This window comes from Mustela nigripes, chromosome 15 (genome assembly GCF_022355385.1).
Source record: "Mustela nigripes isolate SB6536 chromosome 15, MUSNIG.SB6536, whole genome shotgun sequence".
Classification (NCBI taxonomy): domain Eukaryota; kingdom Metazoa; phylum Chordata; class Mammalia; order Carnivora; family Mustelidae; genus Mustela; species Mustela nigripes.
Window position 1 is genome coordinate 50,769,507 of NC_081571.1, and position 23,048 is coordinate 50,792,554.

Below are 23,048 nucleotides of genomic sequence, written 5' to 3' on the forward strand. Positions count from 1 at the left end.
TAAGAGCCACTGGGCACCACAACTCACTTGGCTGAGAAATGCTAACATCAGATGGAGTTACATAGGAATATGAAACTGTTAAATGTTCAAGTAAACATCTGATCAAGGACCTGATGGTAGTTCCTATTTGGAAATGCTTATAAAAATTAACAGCTTCTACATTAAGACTTACAGGTGAAAGCTGGTATTCCTTCTTCTATGGCTTTTTCTTTGTTTTTCTTGTCATTTGTTATAAAGATAACTTGTAGATGATTTTCTGCTGATATTTTCTTCAAATGTTCATTGTACCATTTTGCTGCTACTCGAATGGCTCTATCATTCCTGTCATTAGCATTTTCTCCCTGTTCTTGTTCTACATAAGTTTCTCTAAATATTGAAAAGAAAGTAATAAGTAAAAAAATCAATAGAAATAAGAATATATAAAAAGTCTTAGAACATAAGTGCTTAATAACCACTGAACTATAATAAAGCTTCGCAGATTTGATAAATTTTATTTGAACCGTAGATTAAGGGTAATTCCCAAAAGCTACAAATAGGATGATGCTTAATGATATGATTCTGTAGTCATTAAATACACAATACATGTAAATCATGAGTGGTAAATGCTCAAGACTGAAAGACCAAAAACAAATAATGACTGCATATTCCTTCATAGTCTATCCACACTAAAATCCTGAATATGTCAGCATACTTTACTTTCTTAAATCTATTTTTCCATAGCCAAATTTAAGTAAAATAACAGAATTCAGTACAAAAACTCTCAACGCTTAAGAGATTCAACTTTAGAATCCTAAGCTTATTAGAAGTTTTTTGAACGGCTTCATTCCTCGCCATTAAATGCCCCTGCTAAAGCTTTAAGCTTATCAGTCGGACACTTATCATTAAACTGTGAGTTAGTTGTGGCGTGACTTGAGTAATACAATCTGGGAGGAGATGTATGCAAGTGTCCTTCAATACCAGTATTGATAAGCTCTATTCACTGCATTTAAGCAGAAAAATTGCTAACCTCTCATTAAGAATCTGATGGTAAGACTCCACAAAAACTTGCGTCTTCCTGCACTGAAAAACAACTTTCTACTTCTGAATCTCATGAAGGTAAAGAAAAAGATGACATGACCAATGATTTTTCTAAGAATAATATTTAAATTGGGGCTACAGAAATAATGAGAAAATCGAAAAATTAAATATTTTTAAATACGCATATTTCAATGAAATTTCATTACCAGAATTCTACTGTCTAATCCACTGATGGTGATTTGCTGCCCAGGTACATTTGACAATGACTGGAGACATTTTGGATTGTTACAACTCTGTGGAAAGGGGAAGATGGGGTTGCTACGGGCATGTAGTGAGTAGAGAACCACAAGATGCTGCTAAACATCCTATGACATATAAGACAGTACATCATATGACGTATTTGTTGCCCACAACAAACAACTATTCAATCCAAAATGTCAACAGTACCAAAGTTGAGAAGCCGCAATTTAATAAAAGTATATAGAACTGGTCACAGATCATTTATGTAACATAAGAAATAGCACTATATTTTCTAAGAACACACGTTATGTTCAAAGGGCATCAATCTGAAACACAACAAAGAAGTGTTTCTTAACCCTATCTTCTTCAACGTGATCAGTTAAAAAGTATTAGTTTAACTTTTGAAAGCCCATTAATAATAAATCTGCTTTACAGTTTTAAACCTCTCTTTCATAAACTCTTACATTTTATCAATTTATGTCGGCTATCAAATAATACGGTATTCCAGGAACCTAGGGAAACCTCACCTACCAAGCTTTTACTGCTTAACTCATGCTGAAACCAATTCAAAATGAAAACATTTTGACATCTTCTGACAATGTCACAATTACTGCCAGGAACCCTTTCCCCAATTTAGCTAATTCTATGGTTTCCTGGTAATTAACATAATCTTCCCCCTACCTATGGTGCTCATTAGTGAACGTATAGAAATGCTTCTCCTGGTTATTAGTCACATCTCTGATTCGCTTATATACCGGAGCACTCCGATTTCGCACTTCCTGCAGAACTGTTTGTAGTACAATCACATTCCTGATGGCAGGGTCCTCAAGAACATCGATCTTAAAAAATAATAATAAAATAAAATAAGGAAAGAAAACTTAAGCTTTCCCATATTCACTGATAAACGGTCTCTGCCAAACATAAAACCCTGCCCATTTTTTTTTTTTTTAAATCAAAGCAGCACGTATACATTAAACTAAGGCGCTCTTATGCTACAGAAAACCTTTCAGGTCTATTAGAGAACATTACATATAAACAGACTAATTACATAACTTCGTACAATTAAGCCCACTAATAATGAAGTATGCTGGCCCACAAAGTTTTCATTCGTAGGCACTTACAAGCTGCCTGGGAGTCGCAGGCTGGAGGCCACAGAAGCCCAGGTCCCCGGCCTCCAGACACTTAAAATCTAAGGCAGAAGAGACACCAGGAGTTAGAAAATTAATCTAAAATTCTTATGACTCCAATAACTCAAAAAAAAAAAATTTTTTTTTTTTTCCAAAGAAAATAAATTCGGCCTGGGAGACAGGAGGCAAGGGTCCCGAGATGGGGTCTGCCTCTCCCTAAGTACGTCCAAGACTCTCCTCCTTGGGCCTCAGTTTTCCTAGTCTGTCACACCCTGCCTTCTCCTGGTAACGCCGAGACGACCACAGACAGCCCGTCGGCCGACGCACCTGGTGCAGTAGCACGTTGGTGTCCGGAAGCAAGTAGTGTGGTCGGGGGCACAGGCTGCTCGCCGGATCCAGGGGCTGCGGCTCGAGGACTGGCCCCTCATGAGCACCGTCGCACGCCGCGCACCCGGGCGCGCCGCAGCCGATGTCGTCCCGCAGGTAATGCTCGCGCACGATCTTCATCACGCCGCCCGCCCGCGTCTTTTTTAAGAAAGTCTTGGACTTGAGCATCTTGCTTGTAGCACGGAATCCTGACCCCGACGGCGCTCTTCCGGTGAAAAGTGCCAAGTAGAAGCCCTGCGGTACAACTATACTTTAACCCGAAGTTCAGCCCTTCCCGCTCCAGGGTATTAATAAATAGCTCTCGCGGGAAAACGTCGAGGCTGACGTTTGTTGGCTCTCTGAGGGCTCCGAGAATTGGGCGAAAAGGAGGAGGATGGGCGGAGCCCGGAGCTATTTCCCACAGAACCAGGGCGGGGCTGGTCTCTCGACTACAACTTCCAGCATGCACTGCTTCCCGCGTTGGGGTGGATCCAGGCTGAGTTCCGGCGGCGAGGGCGCTTGCGCGCAGTCTCTTCCTTGGTCCTCCTAGGGGCGCGGGAGTAGTTGTCTTGGTTACGGGTCTTAACGGTCCCCAATCTGAAATTCCTTCTGGAGGAGCTGCAACCTGAGTTTCTGTGTGGGGGACACTTTCAGCTCCTTGAAGAGGCGGCGGTAGTGGCTGGTCCAGCCTTGGACGTGGAGTAGTTGAATCTTTCCAGGTAGCTCGCGCCTATCCCTTCCTTTCAACGCGGGGCAGGGAATCATCCTACATTGCCAAGTTTGGCTTTTCTTCTTCGCTCCGCACATAGGGGCTTGCCCCAGCCCCCGATCCTTTATAACCAAGATGTTGCCTCTCTCAGATTTCACCTTTCTTTACCCTTTTTCCCTTTAGGAGGGATGCTGTTTGCCCTCCACACGCTTTTCTAATCATTTAGTTTAGAAAAGCTGATGTCTGCAATACCGTATATAATTTATTATGTCACGTAGTGTTGAAACGAGAATTGCTAAAATTCTTGTCGAAGGGTAAGAAGTTCGATTTAGAATACTTGAGTTTATCTTTTCTACGTTCCTGTGCTCATTTTCTCTGGAAGTCTATTAGAATGTTTTTGTCTCACTGTTTCCCTTTTTAAAACATCTTAAGTGACGCCTCATTGCCTGCAGAATAAATTGCGAACACATTTTGACATTCAAAGCTCTCGCGGTCTTGATTATTAAAGTTATATGGGTGTTTGGGTATGGGAGATAGGGCGAGTCCTACTCAATATCACAAAGGCTTGGCGCTAGCAAGACTATCATTATCTTCTGCTATTGTGCATTTTCGCCACTTCTGTACCAACATTACTTCTTGCATGCTTTTCTCTTGTTGCTGCTCTAAATCCTTCAAGATTCTACATAGACATGACATTCTCCTGATCAACTCAGTAGTGATTTCCCTAACCTTGAACACGTGCTGCTTTTATTAGTAGCTTTCCTGGATACTACTGACTGGAGCTTTTATCCTTAATCTCGAACATTTCTTTATTTCTTACAAGTAAGATTCCTGTCCTCAGGAACCGGGCTTTTTATTCATCAAGAGCAAATTCATAGTAGGATTTAATGAGCTTGGCTTAATATGTTTGATTTGAGCAGTAATTTACTAATCTGTCCTAGATGAGGGGTCCTCTAGATTGTCTAATAACTACTGAGGCATTCATTAGTATCTCTTTAATATACTTAAGCTTTCCATAGAGAATGTTTGAATACATTTAATATTTTTAACCCGCAGAAAATTGAAATTGAATTGGAGAAGAAAACTGAGCCATAAAAAAAAAAAAAAAAATGTCTCGAAAAATTGCCAGGGCATCAAAAAAAGTGAACATCTCTAGCTCTCTGGAATCTGAAGATATTAGTTTAGAAACAACAGTTCCTACAGATGATATTTCATCATCAGAAGAGCGAGATGGTAAAATCAAAATCACCCAGCAACTAATCGAACGCAAGGAATTACTTCATAATATTCAGTTACTGAAAATAGAGCTGTCCCAGAAAAATATGATGATAGACAACTTGAAAGTGGATTATCTTACGAAGGTAAGATTAAGTGTAATTTTTGTTACCTTTATGCGTTATTGTCTTCAAACTGAAGATAAATAAAATTTTATGTATGTAATCTGAACTCGAAATGATACATTTATCATTTCAAAAAGAAAATTGTATTTTCTTGGATAGTTAAAAAAAACTTTTTAGAAGGAGAGGGAGAGTGAATTATACTTCTGGGTATTAAATAAAATATCTTGAAAGGGGATGATTTGAAGTTGGGACAAGGATGAATTGCTTCTGTAGGCCCAATTTTTAAAATATAGCATGGGTGAGGTATATCTTTTTAGGTGTCTTTTTCTAGCCAAGATGTTTTCTGCTTCATTGGGAATTACTCTTGTTATGACTAATTTGATAGGGAGAATCAAGATCATAATTATATTATTGAGTTAGTGTAGGCCTCTGCCCTGGAGATTCAGTGTCTTTGGTATCTCTGCCAAATAGGAAGGAATGTCCTGGTCCTTGGTTTTTTGTTTTGTTTTGTTTTGTCTGTTTTTGCCTTGTGTGGTTATACTTAAGAGTATTTTATATAAGATCTGGTAGAGTCACTAACTCTGAGAAATTTATAGTGATTTCAGAAAGACAGGAGACAAGGGGTGCTTGGGTGGCCAAGTCAGTTGAGTGGTTAAGTGTCTGCCTTAGGCTCAGGTCATGATCCCAGCATCCTTCCCTGCTCGGTGGGGAGACTGCCTCTTCTCTGTCTGCCTGCCGCTCCTCCTGCTTGGGCACAACTCTCTCTGTCTGTGAAATAAACAAATAAAATCTTAAAAAAAAAGAGAGAGAGAGAGAGAACAGGAGACACTTCTTAACTCTTACTACTTCTGTCTCTGAGAAATTTTTTTCTTTCCAATACTAGATTCTCCACTTTTGCTCTTGATCCCACCTCTTCCAACCCCTGCCTTTTGTTGTTTCAGTTATACTTTCTCTCTTAAGTCAGTCTCCTATTTTAGCTTTTGCCAGTCATAGAAATATACTTTACTATTTTGCCACTAGAAGAAAATCATTGACCATGTCTCTCTAAGAAAATGAAGTGTCCTAAGTCCTAAGTGTTCAAGGTCTTAATGAAGTAAAGAAATAATTTGGATAAAGTTATTAGAAATATTAATGGTTAACATTTATTGAATGCTTACAGCTAGACACTGTTCCATGAGCTTTTCATGTGTTCTCACATTAAACTTCACAACAACTCTGTGAAGTATAAGTGCTTTTAGTGGGATTTTCTCTACCCTTTAACATTGAATGAATCAATAGAAGTAAGAGTAGTTCCTGACATTTAGTAAGCACACAATATGAATTATCGCTGCTGCTGTCTACTAAAATATTATCCTTATTTTTCATTCCTTTTATTCTCTGTGCCTTATATACGTGTTCATAGGACTACCTGACTTTGTTGTGGTATTTGTCCCACTCAGCAGACTGTGAGGTTCATGAGGGTTTCTTTGTGGTTATACTTCTTGTATCTCCAGCACTCAGGACAGTTCCTGGCACATTGTAAGTGCTCAAATACCTTAAATAAGGGACTGAACCATATTTTGCTCTTGATGAAACAAAATCACAAGTGGTTAATAGCATACCAAGGCCATTTAGATGGGAGTGATGGAGCCAGGTAGGATTCAGACTGAGAGATCTGAAGCCCATACTCTACGCAAGTGAAATTGAAACGTTTGTGTGAGTTGCCCTAAGAATAGGAAGTGTTTTTTCTTACTGTGCCATATTCTCAAACTCTATATATCATAACGTGGATGGTTTTTTAAAAATTTTTATTTAAATTCAATTTAATTAACAAATATTATTAGTTTCAGAGGTAGAATTTAGTGATTCATCAGTTGCATACAACAGCCAGTGCTCATTACTTCAGTGCCCTCCTTAATGTCCATCACCCACTTACTGCATCCCCTACCTACCTTGCCTTTAGCAATGCTTAGTTTCCTATAGTTAGAGTCTCTTATGGTTTGCCTCCCTCTCTGTTTTTGTCTTATTTTATTTTTCTCTCCCTTCCCTTATGATCCTCTGTTTTGTTTCTTAAATTCCACATATAAGTGAAATCATTTGATAATTTTCTTCTCTGATGGACTTGTTTCACTTAGTATAATAATTACCCTGTAGTTCTACCCACATCATTGCAAATGACAAGATTTCATTTTTTGATGGCCCAGTAATATTCCATCGTATATATGTGCTACATCTGACATTATTAAAAATAAATTTCCCTCACTAGACTATAGATAATAAAAGTCACAGGAAGAGTAGATTTCTGCTGACTATAAATCTATTCTTGCAATTAACATTTAAATGGCTTGATTTAAGTTAATGAGCTTCCTATCATTGGAAGCATTAAAGTCGTCCTGATTGATCAAGTGTCATGATTTAGGTATTTTTGCTGTGGAAAGTGGCTGAACCAGCTGTGCAGTGTTCTGGACATGAAGTTCAGCTGCTAGGACCAGAGGCTTAGAAGGTGGTGGCTGCTTGTGTAACACAGGAGAAGGATTTTGTTTCTCTGGTTTAATGGAAATCTGAAAGTAGGTAATTTAGATTTGGGGTGGTTACTCCTTGATATTGTTAGAAACCCAGGCCCCTTTTAACCTGCACACAGCTGTTTTAAGCATGTGCTTTTCACCTCAAAGTCACAGATGGCTGATCTCCCTCCAGTATTGTATCAATATTACAGGCAAAGATAAGTAGAACAGTAATGGGAAAATGGAGCACATGCCAAAGTACTCATTCTTTCTTTTTTTTTTTTAAAGACTTTATTTATTTATTTAAGATATTACTTGTTTATTTATTTGAAGGAGAGAGTAAGCCTGTGCTACAAGGTGGAGGGCCAGAGGGGGAAGGAGCGCAAGACAAGAGAGAATCTGAAGCAGACTACCAGCTAAACACACAGCTCCATGCGGGGCTAGATCTCCCTATCACGAGATCCAGACCTGGGCCAACACCAAGAGTCAGGCTCTTAACCAGAGGAGCCACCCAGAAGCCCCATGACTCATTCCCTTTTAAAAAGCTTTCCCAGGGGACGCCTGGGTGGCTCAGTTGGTTGGGCGGCTCAGGTCATGATCCCGGTGTCCTGGGATCGAGTCCCACATCGGGCTCCTTGCTCGGCGGGGAGCCTGCTTCTCCCTCTGCCTGCCATTCTGTCTGCCTGTGCTCGCTCGCTCTCCCTCTCTCTCTGACAAATGAATAAATAAAATCTTTAAACAACAAAAAAAAAGCTTTCCCAGAAGTTCAAGCCAGTGACCTCAATAAACTACAACTATATAGCATGAGCACTCTAGCTGCAAGGAGTGGGAAGGGAAGCTGAGAAATGTATATATTTAACTGGATACATTATTGTCACTTCAGAGTTACATTAGAAAGAAGAGAAGAGTTGGGTGTTGGCAGACAAGTAGCAGGTTTTTTTCCTATTCATCACAGTCTTTTTAAGTTAGGAAGTCTGTGAACCTATGAAATCTAAGGTCTTTTCCACAACAGCATGGTGGCAATACAATTTTCACATTTGTTAAAGTTTATTAGTAATGTTAGAGTTTTTTACTGTGAATGTCTTGATCCATGTTGATTTGATTTCGCCATATTTAAAAATAAGAACACATTTCTCCAAGGGAACTCAAAAGCGTTGAGTCCCACTTCCCTCTTGCTCACTGAGAGAATTTAACAGGTTAACAGCTTAGGCCAAGCGTCCTGATTGTAGAGAATTGTTAGCTTTCCATTTTTACCCCTGCCCATCGATGCCTAAATCTCCTTCCTTGCTTTACTTCTTCATTCCTTTCCTCTTCAGTCTTCATGCCTGTTAATTTTTAAATGCCAGAAAGTCTTTTTATCTTTCGCTTGAGATCTATTGGTTCCTTATTACTGAAGTAAATAGAGGGGTGCATCTTCCCAGCTTGATTATCTCCGAGTTAAGGAGCCTAAGTTAGAAGCCAGTTCAAATTGTGAAAGTTGTAACCCTGGAAAGAGTAGAAGTTTCTGTCCTTTTGGTAAGAGCATTCTTGAGATGCAAAATAATAATTATGAGGAATGTGGTTGTCTTTTGTTGATTTAAGACATTTATTGAAGCATGTTGCTGGGAATATAACTGGATATGGCAGGGTCCCTTTTTTATGTAGATGAACTTCAACTGAGATTTATGATCCCAAAACAAATGGGAGATCTTCAAGGTCATGTGACACAGCATCACTTAGCAATGGGATTTTTCTACTTTAGATAAGGAGTCAGCAAATTTTTTCTCTAAAGACCCAGACAGTAAAGATTTTATGCTTTGCAGGAAATATGTGGCCTATCACATATTCTTTGTTTTTTTAACCCTTTACAAACACAAAATCTATTTGCTTATGGCCTGTAGAGGAACAGGATGTAGGCTTGATTTGGCCCATTGCCATTGTTTATTATCCCTTGCTTTAGACTGTGTAATCAGAGAAGCCCACTAGCAGATTTTAGGCAATTAGAGTTACATGTTCTAGTATTTGTATTCAAAATGGCACTGAAGTAATAGACCAAGGACAGATAAGGTAGAAGTAGAAGACAGTTAATTAGGTTATTGTCTTATGTAAGACCTAAGTTTTTGGCTTCACCTACTGGAGCCATTTATTGAGAAATGGAAGGCTGGGAGAAGACTGATCTGGGAGGTAAGATGTAAGTTATGCTTTGAACATGTCAAATTTTAGATTCCTATTAGACTCCTAAATGGAATTGTCAGAGTTTAGGGGTGAGTCTATGACTCTGTATGTGTGTTTGAATGTGTCTGTGTGGTGTGGTGCATATAGATGGCACTAAAAGCTATAAGATTAGATGACATTATCTAGTGAGAGCAGAAGGCCCCAAACCACATGAAGTGGAGTCCAACATTAATAAATAGAATAGAGGAAGAGCCTGAGAAGCCTACAAGTGGCCAGTGGGTTAGGAGGAAAACCGAAGAAAAATAACATGGAATCCAAAATAGGATAGAGTCGTCTACTGTGTCAAATCATGCTGTCAAGTTAGATAAATATGCTGAAATTACGAGTGGACTGAGTATTAAAAGAGGTGATGCAGAATACTTTTACTAGAATATTACGGGAAAAAATATTGAAGTTTTGCTCTGATGGTGAGCAGAGAAATGGTACATTAGCAAAGGGAGTGGTTCGTGATCAAGGGAGTATTGTTTGTTAGTCTTTTCAGTGGTTGATAGAAGTAGTTTACTTAATGATAGGAATGATCCAGTAGAGACGGGGAATTTATTGATGTAAGAGGAATCCACTTGAATGTATTAAAGATTGGCTGTTAAATTAATCAATTTTTAAAAGATGAGTAAGAATTACCTGGGTTGAAAGGAAAAGAAAAGAATTTTTTAATTAGACTAAGAACAAAACCCAAGTCCATGGGGGCTTAAGAGAGACCACATCATATTTGAAGAATAGCAAACACTTATTTTTCCTGGAACAGAGTATCCTTTTAAGCTAGCGACCAGAGAAGGAAGGAGCTGGCAAGGGCCAGATCAAGAAGTACTGGTACATTATGCCATGAAGTTCAAATTTATTTTGAAAACAGTGAAGATCCTCTGAAGGATTTAAAACTGGGGAAATAAATTTTTGATAACATTTTTTTAAAAGGAAATTAAGGAAGATAAATTTGGAGGTTGACAAAACTGCACACAAGGAAACAACTCTGGTGAGAGATGGTAGGGGTCTAACTGAAGACTTATCAGTGGATCACAAAGGGGATGGAGCCATTTTGACAGCTATTTATGAAGTGGACTTGACAACAACAACCACAACAAAATGGTGTCTGATCAGAATAAGCTCTGAGGGAGAAGTGGACATCAACCATGACTTGGGTATTTTTTGCGTCAGAGACTAGGGAGGTGCAAGGAGCATAGGATTAGGTGAGGCTGAGGGCTAGCGTTTCTTGGACATTTGTGACATCACTCATGGAGTAGTCATTTGCAGATGTATGGATCAAGAGGACAAACGCAGGGTCTAACAAGGAAGTAATTACCTGAGTAAGGCACCAAAATAAAATCCCAGTTGTTAGTGGGCTTCTCAGTGAGTGGGCTATGAGGAAAAGCAGTCTTAATGACAGCCTGGCAAAAAACCCTTGTATGTGGCAGCAGTTTAAACCATTTGTATGAACAGACTGTAATTTGTTAATACAACCATTGCAGAGGAACCATATCCATTTTAACCCGTTGCTTTTAAGCGCTTTCTTTTTTTTTATTTAACGTTTAGTATTTTTCAGACATCTTGTAGTGATAAATTTGAAAGTTGACCATATAATTGACCTCATTCCCTTTGTTAAGATTGAAGAATTAGAAGAGAAACTTAATGATGCACTTCACCAGAAGCAGCTACTAACATTGAGATTAGACAGTCAATTGACTTTTCAACAAAAGGATGCCAGGTAAGAAAGTTTTATAAAAACAGCAATACCTATTTAGCCATTAAAAGTAATTTTGTTACCTATTTATGCATACAATTGTAAGCTAAAATAGAGCAATTTTAAGTCAGCGATGGTAATAATTTTTATATCCAAACCAACAAAAAAGGTTATTTGATACAATATACAAAATATAAAAATTTGGGGCACCTGGTGGCTCAGTGGGTTAAAGCCTCTGCCTTTGGCTCAGTTCATGATCCCAGGGTCCTGGGATCAAGCCCCATGTCGGGCTCTCTGCTCAGCAGGGAGCCTGCTTTCCACTCTCTCTGCCTGCCTCTCTGCCTATTTGTGATCTCTCTCTCTCTCTCAAATAAATAAATAAAATCTTTAAAATAAATAAATAAATTCATATATTATATATAATATATATATAAAGTCAAAATTCAACATTCATTCAGGAAACATTGCTGATGTAAGTGATCCATAAATGACAATGGAAATTCTCTAAATTCACCACCACTTAACCTGTTGTCTGGATTTACCTTTCTTCATTTCCTTTGTAAAGCACACTAAATCTCATGGCCCGTTTTAACTCTGCATGTTTAAATTATCTTCTATTTTGCTTGCATTCTTTCTCCCAGCTCAGTTGATTATTTACAGAGACTTCATTTTGTTTACTGTCAAATGTGCCTATGATAGTCATCCTTACTGAACTATGTAAACAAAGAAATATGAGTGAAAATAAAGATGTGCTCCTTCTATGAAATCTATAAGGAATTCTTTGAAACAATGTAATAAAAGTGAGTGACTAAAAAAAATAAACCCATCAAATTAAGTTAAAGCAAGACAGATTTGAAAGTTGGGAACAAAAAAACAAACAAATCCATAGAAAAGCATCCTCTCAGATTTCTTCCCAAGTGTCTTTTTTAAGTAAATAAATTGAATTTGGCAGCCAGGAACAATGATTTACACAAAAAGAAAGCATACCTTTGTATTTAAAAAATCTGAACCCTGTGTAGAAAATCTGACAAGTGATTGCTTCTTTCTGTGTGCTAATTAGAAGTAAATGTGTGAAGTGCTTATCTTTTCTCTTTGTAAGATTTCACTATTTAACTGATACTTAAAAAAATTATCTAACCATTGACCAGGAACTATAACATTAGACCGTCAGTTCTGAAACTTTAGTATGTATCAGAACCACGTGGAGGTCTTGTTAAAAAGGATTGTTGGGTCCCACCCTCTGATATTCTGATTTGGGGTGATCCCAAAAAATCTGTGTTTCTACCAGTTCTCAGGTGATGCTGATGCCAGTGGTCTGGGGACAATACTTTGGGAACCAGTGCATTCAGTGGTAGGGCTTCTACTGTAATTCTTAAGGCAGTTTTCAGATTAAATGATGCTGAGAAGGCAGTTGAGATGATATTGCAATAATACCCTTGATATCGATGTTAGTAAAAAGTGGTTGTTGGATTTTTAATATAATTTGAAGGTTGCGCTGATGTCTTATACGTGGGGTTCAAGAGGAAAAAAGGGGTGCCTGGGTGGCTCAGTGGGTTAAAGCCTCTGCCTTCGGCTCAGGTCATGATCTCAGGGTCCTGGGATCGAGCCCTGCATCAGGCTCTCTGCTCGGCGAGGAGCCTGCTTCCCCCTCTCTCTCTGCCTGCCTCTCTGCCTATTTGTGATGTCTCTCTCTGTCAAATAAATAAATAAAATCTTTAAAAAAGAGAGAGAGAGAAAGGAATCAAGGATTGTGGCAACATTTTTGGTTCAAATAAATGGAAGGGTGGAATTGCTGTCAACTAAGATAAGGAAACCACAGGGGGAAAGGTTTGTGAGTGAAGAGCAAGAGTTCAGTTTCGGACACGTTCAGTTCAAGTTGTCATATTAGATATCTGCATGTAGGTGTTGGAAGAGTTTGGTCTAGAGATACAAGTCTGGGGGGCATTATATACAGGCATTATATAGGCATTATATACAGAGAGTATATATTTAAGTCATATGACTGGATGACTTGGCCAAGGTAGTAAATACAGAGAGAAAAGAGAGCCAAGTACTAATATTAAGACAAATCAGAAAAGGAGACTGAGAAAACACCACTGGAAAAATAGGAGAAGAATGACAAGAGTATAATGACTTGGAAGTCCGGTGAAGAAAGTGTGTAAAGGGAGAGATCCGTTGTGTTAAATAATCATAAGGTCAAGGATGAAAAGAACTGAGAATTGATCATTAGCAATCTGGATGTCATTGGCCATCTTGAGATTTCAGTAGAAAGATAAAAACCTAATTGGCATGGGTTTAAGAGGAAGGGCATCAGATGGTGAGTCTAGACAACTTTTGAGAAGTTTTGCTGTGTGGAGGAGCAGGGAGGGGGCAGTGAAATAGGGTCAATTTTTTTTTTTTTAAGGTAGAAAAAGTAACATGTTCATATGTTGATGGATGTGATACAGTAGGAAGGGGAGAGAATCAGTTGTCCCTTCCTGCTCAAAATCTTCAAATAGGCAACTAATGATAGCAATGTCTGCTACATGTATTCGTTAAGAATGATTATGTACAGATTACTCCTTTCATCACCTCATTGGTTGAATGAATACTTTTTACAGTGGTTCAGTGTTGCCGTCTTCAAGCAGTATACCTTAAAGTATCTGGATAGAAAGAAATGAAAGTTATTTCGATGAGTAGGGTCCAAGATAGATGTATAAAATTTAAATCTTAAGAGGGGAAATGTATGATTTTATAATTTGAATTTTGGAAAAATTACTCTTTAAGAATATCAATTTTCTATTTAACAATTTATGTGGTTGCACATTTAGTAATGAGTATAGAATCATTTTGTTTTTAACTGCTTACATAAATAAGCATTTACCTGGAGCCAAAAACACTAGAGAGTTGCTTGTTTCATGTTTTTATGTTAATATAAAAGGTAATTTTGAGAAAATAAATCTCAAAGATGTTTTTAAGTTTGTCATAAATTCTTTCCTAATGTAGAAAATATCAAGAACTAATGAAACAAGAAATGGAAACTATTTTATTGAGACAGAAGCAACTAGAAGAGACAAATACTCAGCTAAGAGAGAAGGCAGGAGATATTCGCCGAAACTTGCGTGACCTTGAATTGACAGAAGAGCAATATGTGAAACTAAAAGATTTTCCTGAAGACCAGCTTTCTATTCCCGAATATGTATCTGTAAGTGTGTTGCATCATTTAAAAAACTGTGTGTATTTTCAAATTAGATTTGTTAATTATGTAATAGCCATAATCTTCAAAGTACCCAGTTAATAAATTATTTTGTTATTTTCTGGCCCTGATCTGGAAATGGTGAATGGTATTCAGATCACCAAATTTTAAAGGGTCTTGACCTTTGATCTCCAAAGTCAAGCAATAAATAGGGCTATGAAGTTAATGGCTACATAGTCCATAGAAATGAATCATTTTATCATAAACTGATAGTTTACATTGTTTTCAAAATTAAATTGTAGAGATAACAGATAAGTGGTTGCGGAGGGGTGGGGATAGTAGAGGAGAGAGGAGTTGGTGTGATGGAAAAGGAGTTAATGAAGGAGATCTTTGTGGTCTACTTCAGGATCTGTCACGTGTTGGTTATACAGCTACACATAGGAGTTATCTATGGCCTTAGTCTCAAATTTTTTGATGTCAGCATCCCTTTACATTCACAAAATTACTGAGGAACCCAAGGAGCTTCTAAACAGAAGAAAAGTATATTTGGGCTATATCTGTTAGTATTTACCGTATTAGAAATTAACACTGAGGGGCGCCTGGGTGGCTCAGTGGGTTAAAGCCTCTGCCTTCAGCTCAGGTCATGATCCCAGGGTCCTGGGATCAAGCTCTGCATTGGGCTCTTTGCTCAGCAGGGAGCCTGCTTTTCTCTCTCTCTCTCTGCCTGCCTCTCTGTCTACTTGTGATCTCTGTCAAATAAATAAATTAAAAATCTTAAAAAAAAAATTAGCACTGAGACATTTTTAAAACACAAGAATATATAAGCACTCATTCCGTTAGCCTTAAAGGCGATGATCTCATCACATATCAGATAGCCACTGGCAAATACCACTGAACAGCATAAAAGAAGGAGAGCAAGACAGACAAAAAAAAATTCTTAGTTATTAGGAAAATAGTTTTAATCTTATGAATTCCCTCAGAGGATCTCACATGAAAACTGCTGATTTGTGATATATTGATGTCATTTCACCCTTAAAGGCTTGAACTTTTTCATATGTAAAAGGATTGATAATAATAATAGTACCTCAAATAGCTCAAATATATTTGTTTCTGTCTAAAGTGCATTGTTCAAGACAAATGAGATGTCTCACATGCTGTCGTTGTGACTTTATCCATAGTAGGTACCAAGTAGCCTACAAATTACAGTTACACAGTTCTCTGGTTTGTTAAGGTTTTTTGTTACCTTTTGTTTTTACAGACGGTATTATCCTAACTAGTCAGTCATATACAAATTCATTGTATTGAGGACTACCTCTTACCAGATGTGGTACTTTTGCTGCTCAGCAATGTATTAAGGAATTGCAGATTGCATACCTTTATAATAAATAGATATAATTACCCTCTCCTAATTTGTTCATGGCTTCTTAATTTTATAGGAATTTGTCAGATGGAACACTTTACTAGATTAGGACAGACAGATTCCTCTGAGAGAATTATGAGTGAGAAGGAGAGATCTGAACTGAATGGAAGTAGTGATATGAAAGATCCCTTCTGATTATCCCTTATACAGCAATGATAGCCACAGGGCTTCAGCAGGAGCCCAGGATGTAGGCTTATCATATGTTTCAGCAAAAGAGATAGAGCAGGGTACAAACCAGGCAAAAATTCTGGCCTTCGTGAGCTTACATTCAAGTGGAGCAAGACAGACAATAAATTAAAAGTAAATGTAGAATGTCATAAATCCTATGGAGAAAATCCTGTGGGAGTGAAACTAGGAACTGCCTTCAGGTGGGGGTGCTATTTCTAATCAGAGGAATTAGGCCTTTACTGATAGGGTGACATTTGATCAGAGACCTAAAGGTAGTGAAAACATGAGCCATTCATTTGTATGTGGGAAGAATTCTTCTGTCAGAGGAAATACAAGCAAAACTCAAGCACTTAATGTGTTCAGGAAGTAACAAGAAGCTAGGATGGAATGGGCAGTGGTGGAAGACGGGAAGTAAGTAGTAAATGGAGTATAGATGGGAAGAAAGAGACTGTGTCAAGGGTGAAGTATAGATAATCTGGGCTTTGAGCAAACTTAATGAACATTAAGCCTTAATAAAGTATTAGTAGTCAGGGTCAGTTAATTACAAACCAAACTTGATTATACAGGCATATAATGTAAAACTTAATGCTTTCCTTTTGTTTCCTTAATATTTTTATTACTCATAATTGAAGGTACTGTAAATTAGTAAACTTTAATTGCAACTTGGGATTCTAAAACTGCTTATTAATTTGATTTTTGTTTTTAAAGATGAGGTTCTATGAACTAGTGAATCCATTAAGAAAGGAAATCTCTGAACTGCAAGTGAAAAAGCATGAACTATCAGAGGAATTAAGTGAAAACAAAGGCCACTTGAAACAACTAACAGAGGTTTGTATGATTTTGATCACTGGTGGGAAGAAGCTCCATGTTTTATTCTAGGGAGTTCCTCAAGATTTGTGAGCAGGAATATAAAAGTCAGTGATAACAAAATGGGACTGGGGGATGCTGACTACACTATTATTCAGGCAGTGTGAAGGTTAAATTGGAAATAGTCATCTTAAAGATTGACAGGGTAGATCTGTGATATTGTCCTCTAACCCATGGTTGAGCATTTTGTTGTAACTCCTTCATTCTTGGTTCTTCATTACAGATTAGCCTTGTTTGTGATATGAACGGGGAGCTACTGTCCATTTGCCATTTTGCCTCTTCATTAAGTACATTAGTTTTCCTAATGTTTGTTTGAAGCATGAGTACTGATGTAAGTAAGCATCAGCCTCAGTGATGTGCATGGTGCCGTGCCCTGTGCTGGCAGCAGTGAGGGAGGGAGAGGGGGAGGGAGCGTCTGCCCTTCTAGAGTTCAAACTCCCATAGATTAGGCTCAGAACCTTAGATGATGTCTTGACACTCATTTTTCTGTGTGATATTGAACAAGTCATTTAATGTTTCCTGCTCTGTCAAATAGAGGAACTAATTCTGCTTGTCTATTCATTTTATTGAATTGCTCATGTTTCTGTTTCAAAGTAAAAATGTCATTTGTAGCAAAGTTGCATGTAAATACTGTTATGTCATATTGCAAGGGCAGCTTTTACCGAAGATCTAATTTCCAAAAATAAATAATTATAATTTAATTTACATTTCGATGCCCTAATTTGCTACTCTGTTAGTGCTGGACAAAATCTATTTAGGTCATTAATGTAGAGCCAATATTAAAAGCAAATGAAGGCTCATCTTCCTTCCTCTCCTCATAGGAGTGATGAAATCACCAGGAGTGATGCCAAAGAGGCAGATGTGCCGATATGAACCCTTCTACAAAGTTCTGTTGTGGGTTTTTATTTCTTCTGCTAACCTGCCACATTGTGCAGGTAAAGTGTTTTGCATATTTTAGAAAGATAACTTTTAATTTTTATAAAATTTGCAAAAAAATGTAAGGGACAAACTGAGAAGGCCTCAGTGTAACTAGTAGCTAATTTTATAGCCTTGGCCAAATCATTTACTCTCTGTTTCTGCAAAGTGCCCAGGATGGTGGTAGTCGTGGTGACGTGTTCATTGGGTTTATTGAGGACAAGGCAATTAAATGCGTTTTCAGACTTGGTTCTGTAGCATCTCATGGTACCTTAGCTTCCCTCAAGGATTTCTTATTTTTTAGGAGGAGGACTGGAAAAGTTTCCTAACCTTGTTTATATCAAACTACCTCTTTTTTAATGACTTTAATAATTGGGAATTCTAAGACTGGTTTCTCTTAAACAAAGGATTCCTGGGGCCAAAGAGAAAAAAACTTTTGTAATTCTAGAATTATCATTAGTATGTGATATAGTTTTACTGTGCAGTAGAGCAAATCTCTCAACTCTGAAGGGTCAGTAATGACATTGTATTCCAGATTTTTGTTTGTTTCAGCCTTGTTCATAACATTTTTAGTATTTTATTGATAAGAAAACATAGATAGGTAACACTGGTTTGACTCACTGGGTTCCTGAGTGTTTTTAGTGACTAATAACTTTTTTTTTTAACTAATTACTCTTGAACAAAGAAGCAGCTTTGTTTGTAAACCTGTACTAGGATTCTTCAGAGAAACAGAACCAATAGGATATCTGGAGAGAGAGAGAGATCTGTTTTAAGGAGTTGGCTCACAAGATTGTGGAGGCTTGATGAGTCCAAAATCTGATGGGATAGGCTGGAAGGCTGGAGATTCAGGGGAGAGTTGTAGTTGAAGTACAAAGACAGTCTGCTGACAGAATTCTTGCTCGGACGAGGTCAGTCTTTAGTTTAGTATGGCTTTCAGCTGATTAGATGTGACCCTCACAATATGGAGGGTAATTGACTTTACTCAAAGTCTATTGATTTAAATGTTATTTGTTTTTTTGTTTCGAGTTTTTATTTCTAGTTAACATAACAGTGCAATATTGGTTTCAGGAGTAGAATTTAATGATTCATTACCTTACGTGTAAGGCTTATACCCTGTGCTCATCACATATGCTCTCCTTAATGCCGCTTCCCCACCCATCACCCCTCCACTTTAGTTTCTGTCATTAATAATTTTCTGTCTCTTAAGGTTTGCCTCCCCCCTGACTTTTTTTAATTTAGTGTTAATCTCTGAATTAACTGGATGGCTCAGTTGGTTAAGAATCTGCCTTCTGCTCAGGTCATGATCCCAGGGTCCTGGGATTGAGTCCCACAGTGGGCTCCCTGCCCAGTAGGGCGACTGCTTCTCCCTCTCCCCACTGCTTGTGTGCTCTCTCTCTCTCTCAAATAAATAAAATCTTCTTTAAAAGGTGTTAATCTCATCTAAAAAATACCTTTGCAGAAAGATCTAAATAGTTCTCAACCAAAATAAAAATAAAGTAAAATAGTATTTGACCAATATAGCTAGTTGACATATGAAGTTAACCAGCACAGGGGCACCTGGGTTTCTCAATTTTGGGTAAGCGGCTGACTCTTGATTTTGCCTCAGGTCATGATCTCAGGGTCATGAGATTGATCTCCGCCTTGGGCTCCTTGCTCTGCAGAGATTCTGCTTCTCTTCCTCTCCTCTTACCTGCCCCTCCCCCAGCTCACCTGCATGTGCTCTGTCTCTCTCAAATAAATAAATCTTTTTTTTTTTAAAGATTGTATTTATTTATTTGACAGAGGGGGATCACAGGTAGGCAGAGCAGCAAGCAGAGAGAGAGGGGGAAGCAGGCTGCACGCCAAGCAGAGAGCCCGAGGCCGGCTCGATCCCAGGACCAGAGCCAAAGGCAGAGGCTTAACTCACTGAGCTACCTGGGTACTCCTAAATAAATAAATATTTAAAAACAAAACAAAATTAACCATCACTGAACCCTTCCCATGTGCAAGTTTGTTTCTTAAAGGTTTATCACCTCTCAGCTGAAAATACAATTCTCTGTCTTAAACCTTTCCATAATTTATTAATAAACAGAGAATTGAACCACAATCAGGAAAAAAGAAATTAAGAAATTAAGCAGTGTGTTGTCTACGTAATAATAGGTCTTAGAAATTCAGAGAATATGATATAGAATAGAATTACTTTTATATTAAAGTCTCCTGTAAAGTTTGATTCCTCTGGTCTGTCAAGGGCTAATTCAGGTCAGCTTGCCCAACACTGAGGAATATTTTTAAATTAAAAGACTTCCTTATAAGGATATAGTGAACAATAAGTATAATATTTAATAGTAAAAGAAATTTTGCTTAACTGTGTACTATGAGGATTTTTGTCGGGGGGATTTTTTTTAAATGGTTTATTATTACTGCTCTGATATTTGGAAAATTCACCTGTCATCAAGTTTTATCTGTGCATTTGACAGTGGCATGATGATATTGGATGGAAAACTTATTCTTTACCCACTCAGCCCCTAGTCTTCCTTACTTTCTCTGCCCCAACTCCTCCATCTACAAAATAGGATGAGAATATATAACACCCTCCTAATACAGTCATTATTAGAATGAAATTCATGGAGTAAATATTTGTTGTACATCTGTTATGTGGCAGGCATTGTTCTAGGTAACTTGGGATACTACAGCAAACAAAACAATGATTCCTGACCTCTTGGAGATTCTGTTTTTGAAAAGAGTACAGGGAGGGGCACCTGGGTAGCTCAGTTTTAAGTGTCCAATTCAGGATTTCAGCTTAGGCCATGATCTCAGGATCTCATGGGCTCCACACTCAGTGGGGAGTCTGCTTGAAAATTGTCTCTCCCTCTGCCTCTTCCCTACACTCGTGGACGAGCACTCTTTCTCTCTCTCTCTAGAATAAATAAATCTTTTAAAAAAAGAGTACAGGGAAACAAATAGTAAGCGTTATAGATAAGTGTATCATAGAGGAAGAAGTTGATAACTGCAAAGGATAAAAGAGAAAATATCAGTGCTGCATGGAGAGCAGGGAAGAAATCATATTCAGAATTGTATAGGGTCAGCCAGTAGGCCTCACTGAGGAGGTTAGAAGTTTAGAAAGACTTGGAGCTGAGGGAGACAATGAAGTTTTCAAGGAAGAAGTCCCAGGCAGAGGAACGGTCGTGCAAAGGTTAAGCGGGTTCCCTCTTTGTGGAGTGATGTTTGTGGAGCAACGAGGAAGCCAATATGACTGGAACGACTGAAGTGAGAGAACAGTTAGGTAAGATCAGAGAGGTAAAGGGTTTTTGAAGTCACTGTAAGGACTTTGATTTTTAACCCTAAGTGAAAGGAAGTATTGCAGGATTTAGGGAAGTGATGTGACATGATCTGACATATTGTAGAAGGATCATTCTGGCTGGTACATAGTAGACCCTTAAAGAGTATTAAAGAACTTTGTTAATGTCTCAGAATATGTTTTTTTTCTTTTCTTTTCTTTTCTTTTTTTTTGCTGAGAATAGGCTATAGAGCTATAAAGATGGAAGCAGAGGGACTTGTTACGCGTCTTGTAGTAATCTAGGTGAGAGCTGATAGTGCTTTGTATCAGGGTGATAGAAGTGTATGGGCTATGAACTGGTTGGATCCTGGATGTATTTTAAAAGTAGAACCATTGGAGGCAAACTTCTAGGGTCCCCTCCCTCCTCGGGAGCTTTGTATTATCACTTAGCTCAAAAAACCTTTCTCTCCTTCCTACCAGTCTGTCTGGCCTACCTCTTTATTCTTTGAAGCACATGACCGAGAACCATGGGCACTAATGGAGAAAAAAATCCTGTAAGACCAGGGGATGGGAGTGAGAGGACAAGACTGATGTTGTTTAAGGGTACAAACTTACAATGAGTAGTAAATAAGTCATAGAGATCTCACAGTATAATAAATATAAACAATACTGTACTACATTATCAGGCTTACTAAGAGACAAAAATGTAGTTACCCCAAAGACTTAAAGGAATGGGTAATTATGTAATGTGGTATAGGTGCTAATTATAGCTGCAAAAGCAGTCATATTATAATACAAATATGTCAAGTTAGCACATTGTACATCTTAAATATACACAATGTTATATGTCAAATATATACAATTTTTAAAAATCAGGGCTTTTGATGATTCCCTGTTGGTGCTCATCCTAAATTCATATGCTCTTCCTGATGCCAAACTTTGCCTTCGTAAGAATGACAGAAAGGGGGCGCCTGGGTGGCTCAGTGGGTTAAGCCTCTGCCTTGGGCTCAGGTCATGATCCCAGGGTTCTGGGATCGAGCCCCACATCGGGCTCTCTGCTCTGCTGAGAGCCTGCTTCCTCCTCTCTCACTGTCTGCCTCTCTGCCTACTTGTGATCTCTGTCAAATAAATAAATAAGATTTAAAAAAAAAAAAAGAATGACAGGAGGGGTGCCTGGGTGGTTCAGTTGTTAAGCATCTACCTTCAGCTCAGGTCATGATCCCAAGGTCCTGTGATCCACTAAGATCAAGCCTGCTCAGTGGAGAGCCTGCTTCTTCCTCTTCCTCTGCTTGTATTCCCTCTCTGGTGCTCATGCGCGTGCTCTCTCTCTCTGTCAAGTAAATAAATGAAAATCTTTAAATAAATAAATAAATAAAATCATTGGATGGATGGATGAATATTGGGATTCCTGAACTGGATGGAGAACATGAAAGAAAGATAAGAGTCAAATTAACTCCAAGGTTTTGGGACTGAATAACTAGAAGGATGGATTTGCATTCAGTTGAAATGGGTAGGTTGTGGATGAGGCAGATTTAGGGTTAAAAGAGAGTTCAAATTTTAGCCACACTGAGTTTTAGAAATCTATTGGATTTACATTTGGAAATACTTGGATATACAAGTCTGAACTTTGGAAGCTATATATTTGGAAGTTGTTAACATAAAGATAGTATTTAAAACCAGGATGAGATTACCAGAAGAGAGTGAAGACAGAGAAGAGGGCCAAAGCCTGAGCTCCAGAGCACTTCAGTATTAAACCAGTGGGATGAGGGAGGGGGATTTATCACCGAGATAAGAAAACCAAGAGAATTTCAATGTCCCAGAAGCCAAAGGAGAAAACTGTCAAGAAAGAGAGTCCAAAGTCATTTCAAATGCTATCCACAGGTATAGTAAGATGAAGTCTGAGAAATCACATATTTAACAGAGTCATTGATAACCTTGTCAGGAGTAGTTTTGTTGGAGTTGGTGAGATCAAAAGTTTGATTACAAGAGTGTGTTTAAGAGTAAATGGAAGAAAAGGAATTGGAAACAATTCTAGGCAGCTCTTTCTCTGGGATTTTGATTGAATAGGGAAACGAA

At 38.2% G+C, this 23,048-nt stretch overlaps 2 protein-coding genes across 3 annotated transcripts in view; one reads left to right on the forward strand and one right to left on the reverse strand.

Moving 5' to 3' along the window:
* The window catches only part of DIS3 (DIS3 homolog, exosome endoribonuclease and 3'-5' exoribonuclease), a 28,466-nt gene extending 25,394 nt beyond the window's left edge, over positions 1-3,072 (reverse strand). Inside the window, exons 1-3 of one of the 2 annotated variants that reach the window (XM_059378000.1) lie at positions 2,712-3,072; positions 2,379-2,446; positions 173-366 (exon numbers count right to left, since the gene is read on the reverse strand). In XM_059378000.1, coding sequence (XP_059233983.1) covers positions 173-366; positions 2,379-2,446; positions 2,712-2,939 — 490 coding nt within the window. In that variant the 5' untranslated portion in view covers positions 2,940-3,072. Of the gene's footprint in view, positions 1-172; positions 367-1,938; positions 2,097-2,378; positions 2,447-2,711 lie in introns of both variants that reach the window. The other variant, XM_059377999.1, reaches the window with a different exon arrangement.
* A 187-nt stretch (positions 3,073-3,259) lies between these two features.
* Positions 3,260-23,048, forward strand: part of PIBF1 (progesterone immunomodulatory binding factor 1) — a 196,853-nt gene continuing 177,064 nt past the window's right edge. The window contains exons 1-5 of the mRNA XM_059377554.1: positions 3,260-3,469; positions 4,516-4,820; positions 11,095-11,195; positions 14,157-14,355; positions 16,643-16,762. Coding sequence (XP_059233537.1) covers positions 4,569-4,820; positions 11,095-11,195; positions 14,157-14,355; positions 16,643-16,762 — 672 coding nt within the window. The 5' untranslated portion in view covers positions 3,260-3,469; positions 4,516-4,568. The remainder of the gene's footprint in view (positions 3,470-4,515; positions 4,821-11,094; positions 11,196-14,156; positions 14,356-16,642; positions 16,763-23,048) is intronic.